General features: G+C 35.4%; 1 protein-coding gene across 1 annotated transcript in view; it reads left to right on the top strand.

Annotated features, from left to right (window-relative positions):
- Nucleotides 1-4,038, top strand: part of HELB (DNA helicase B) — a 37,417-nt gene that overhangs the window by 1,400 nt on the left and 31,979 nt on the right. Inside the window, exons 2-3 of the mRNA XM_017515848.2 lie at nucleotides 684-1,103; nucleotides 2,278-2,447. Coding sequence (XP_017371337.1) covers nucleotides 684-1,103; nucleotides 2,278-2,447 — 590 coding nt within the window. The remainder of the gene's footprint in view (nucleotides 1-683; nucleotides 1,104-2,277; nucleotides 2,448-4,038) is intronic.

The following is a 4,038-nucleotide window of genomic DNA, read 5'->3' on the forward strand; positions in this document are numbered from 1 at the left end:
ATTTTCAAGTGTTTGTGGAGAGCTTAGTCATTCATCAACTGGTTAACATATTTGGTGCTTGGAAAGCCCAGAGAAATAAAATAACAAGGTTGCAGTCTTAATGAAGCTTACCCGCTAGTGTGTTAAACAGACATTCTTTAAATAATTACAGAAGTAACTATAATGTTACTAAATGCTTGGAAGGAATGCTAAATAGTGCTTTGAGAGGTTTTATACATGAGATTCATTGAAGACTTTTCTAAGTAAGTGACAGTTAAGCTGAGGTCTGTAGTAAATGTAAACAGGGGGATATCATTTAAGGCAGGTGGAATAACTTGGGTGAAGGGCCATGGCATTTGAAAGTAACTGCATGAAGGCCAGTATTGGCTAAAGTCAGAGTAGCAGAGAGGGGACTGGTTTTAGAAGAGGAACAGCGGACACCTGCTGTGTACTGTGGTTGCCTTTTGGAATACAAAGACAAATGAAACTGTCCTGTATTTTTCCAGTATTTATAGTGTAGAAGAGGGAAACAGAAAAAGAGATAGGCGGAGTGCAGTGTTATCGGCACCCTAACAGACATCTTTCTAGAGTGCTGTAGGGAGATAAAAGACAGTGGCAAGTTTGATAAAACATGGAGGAAACAGTTTTAAAATAATTTCCAGAGTTAACTTTTATGGGTTTTTCTTTTTTTTTTTTTTTTCCAGTTTTAATTCCTGATGAAAACACACAAGAGAAATGTAAAGTGTTTGGACGTTTTCCTATAACAGGTGCTTGGTGGAGAGTGACGGTGCAAGTAAAGCCTGTGGTGGGATCAAGGAGCTATCATTATCAAGTTCAAGGATTTCCATCTTACTTTTTGCAGTCTGATATGTCACCACCAAATCAAGAACATATCTGTGCCCTCTTTCTTAAAGAGTGTAATGTCCCCAGTGATTATATTAATCAGTTTTTAACATGGGTAAATGAAGTATCAAACTACAGAAACCTAAACTTTGAAAATCTTAGGGAAACACTAAGAACTTTCCAAAAGGAAACTATAAGGAAAGATCAAAAGCAGCCTGCACAGAATGGCCAGGAAGAGTTGTTCCCAGACAATGAGATGAGTCTTCCTATGGAAAACACAGGTAAGTGTGATTTTTATCGTTAAGTTTCAGTGTAATTGACAGATTAATGACTACTGTGTTTAAAATATTACCACCAGAATAGTATTCTTTTTAAAAATCTATTTGATGAAAATGTATTTATGTTGCTTTTGGAGTATGCCATTGGCATTTCAGATTTCTCATGTGTAACATGAAGGGATTATATAAGCTGATGTTTAAAATCCTTCGAGTTCCTTTCCGCCTCTAAAATCATGATTTCATCTCCCTAAATTTTGTACTCAGAGAGATTACCTTGAATCATTAATAAAAAAAGATTCAGTTGCTGGCCGTGGTGGCTGCTCATGCCTGTAATCCCAGCACTTTGGACAGGAGGATGACTTGAGCTTAGGCGATTGAGACTAGCCTAAGCAATATAGGGAGACTTTGTCTCTACTAAAAATTTAAAAATACATTAGTCAGTTGCGGTGACACATACCTGTAGACCCAGCTACTTGGGAGGCTGAGGCAGGAGGATCACTTGAACCCAGAAAATGGAGACTGCAGTGAGCTATGTACTATACTCCAGCCTGAGTGAAAGAGTGAGACCCTGTCTCAGTTTAAAAAAAAAAATTTGGTTGTAAATTACTCTGTTTAAGGAGGCAGAGGAGAACAACAAGGATATGAGTAATACATTTAGGAACTACTTCAGTCCAAAATGGTTTTCAAATTATTTTTAATATGCTTTGTTATCTGGGCATTCATATATATGGAATATTTCATTTCCTAATCGTATCAAATAAATTTGATGGTACCTCAGTGAATGACTTCAATGACAAAAGATTATGACTATAGAAAATGATTATAAAGGTTACTATGTAAATTGTTTATTTTATATCCTTAGCTTTAAATTTATCTTTATAATTGAGTAAGAATTTTTGTTCTGATTATAGTGCAGACAGTAGGAAACAAAAGGCTAAGAAGTCATTATTTAAGCATTTAATGAACATGAAGTTTGGTGTTAAACACAATGAAACCATCTCAGTACAAAAGCAATTGTCATAATATGATCAAATTTTCTTACTGGTTAAAGCAAATATACTAATCTGTCTTTGACTTAGATTTCTTGAATTGGTTGTGCAAAATGAGAAAGTACTTCAAATCAGTCATTCTTCGGGTTCATTTGTGTTTTATTTTGTTCTTTTCTGGTATCTTGTAGTTCCGTTTAAAAATGTAATGACAGCTTTGCAGTTTCCGAAAATAATGGAATTCCTACCAGTTCTTCTGCCTCGTCACTTTAAATGGCTCATAAGTTCAGGTTCTAAACAGGTGTTGAAAGAGATAGAAGAGGTTTTAGGTACGCATCCATGGAAACTTGGATTTAGTAAAGTAAGTAAAACATTTGCTCAGCATATAGTAATCTTGTGTAAGGCAAGGTTTCAAATTTGACAGTTTTTTCTTTCAAAGGAAAAAAATTTGTGTGGACCCCAATATTGATTTATTTTTATTCAAATGTTGCAACTGTACATAAACTGCTGACGGCTGTAGCATAAGAAGCTATAGCATAAGAACATTTTATAAGTTGTCATGCAACTTATAAAGTTGCATAAATTTGTAAATGAAAAACAAAACAAATGTAATTTAATGTGACAAATGTCCTGTAACTAAATTGTCATTTGCAACTTGAATATAGATCTCATTGAAGTCAAAAGCTCTTACTAGTTTGGCAAGTCCATTCTGCTGTGCATCTCAACTTCCCACGTCAGGTTTGAACTATTGACAACTTTGATTATTCATCTGGTATATTAGGATGTCATTTGATTTTTATTGTATACAATAACATCATTTACAAATGAATCCACTTCTGCTCTTATTATTAGAGACTATGAGTAGTAAAGTGACACCCTGAGGCTCCAGTGGTATTGGACACCAAGTGTGGTACTTAATCTTGGTGGTTCTTGGTTATAAGGTGGTTTTCCAAAGAAAAATACAATTGAGAAACTCTGAGAAAATTCTTGGAACCTCAAGAATGTTTGCAGATGCTGAGTTTGAGAAATACAGGAATAAGGACTTTTTTCCCTTAGATAAAATGTCTATAAATTCAGTATGTTTTTAAAGATAAGATTCTGAAACATGAGATTATTATATATATTTATTCAGTGGAAAAGAGTGGAAGAGCAATGATATGTGAGATAATAATAGTTTGCCTTTTTGATTTAAAGAAAAAATAAAAACCTTGCAAAGTCCAGTGTTCTTTATACACTTACTAAGAAGGGAAGATAATTTTTTTAGATCTTTAGAGATCTTTTGAGCCTGTTCACATTTCAAGAATAAATTATATAACATTTTATTATTAGCAATACATGTTGTGTTAGGCTAATACAATTGATTAAATATTTGTTGAGACCTTGGCAGTGTAGAACAGAGATGCGATCAGGCACTTACTCTCGCCCTTGTTAGGCTCAGCATATTCCTGGTGAAGCACAGAAACTTTTGTTTTTCTTTGTGGTCAAGATTCTAGGGTCAGCCTTCTTCTCTCCCTGCCACTATCCAGCTCTCTCTCCCGCCTCTTTTTTTTTTTTCCCCCCCCACTCAGGCTGGAGTGCAGTGGCAGGATCTGCTCACTGCAGTCTCTGCCTCCCAGGTTCAAGTGATTCTCTGGCCTCAGTGCTCTAATAGCTGGGATTACAGGCATGTGCCACCACACAGCTAATTTTTGTATTTTTAGTAGAGACAGGGTTTCACCATGTTGGCCAGGCTGGTCTTGAACTGCTGTCCTCAAGTGATCTGCCCACCTTGACCTCCAGAGTGCTGGGATTATAGGCATGAGCTGCTGCACGTGGCTTTCTACCTCCTCTTAAAAAGAAAAAAAATTTTTTTAAGCATTACATGTCGTCTGCTATATTTTCTGCCTCCTAGTTTAAGTGAACCCTGTTTTTTTTTTTTTTTTTTTTTTTTTTCCTTTTTTTTAAAAAAAAGA

Source organism: Cebus imitator, unplaced genomic scaffold (assembly GCF_001604975.1).
Source record: "Cebus imitator isolate Cc_AM_T3 unplaced genomic scaffold, Cebus_imitator-1.0 Scaffold562, whole genome shotgun sequence".
NCBI classification, from domain to species: Eukaryota; Metazoa; Chordata; class Mammalia; order Primates; family Cebidae; genus Cebus; species Cebus imitator.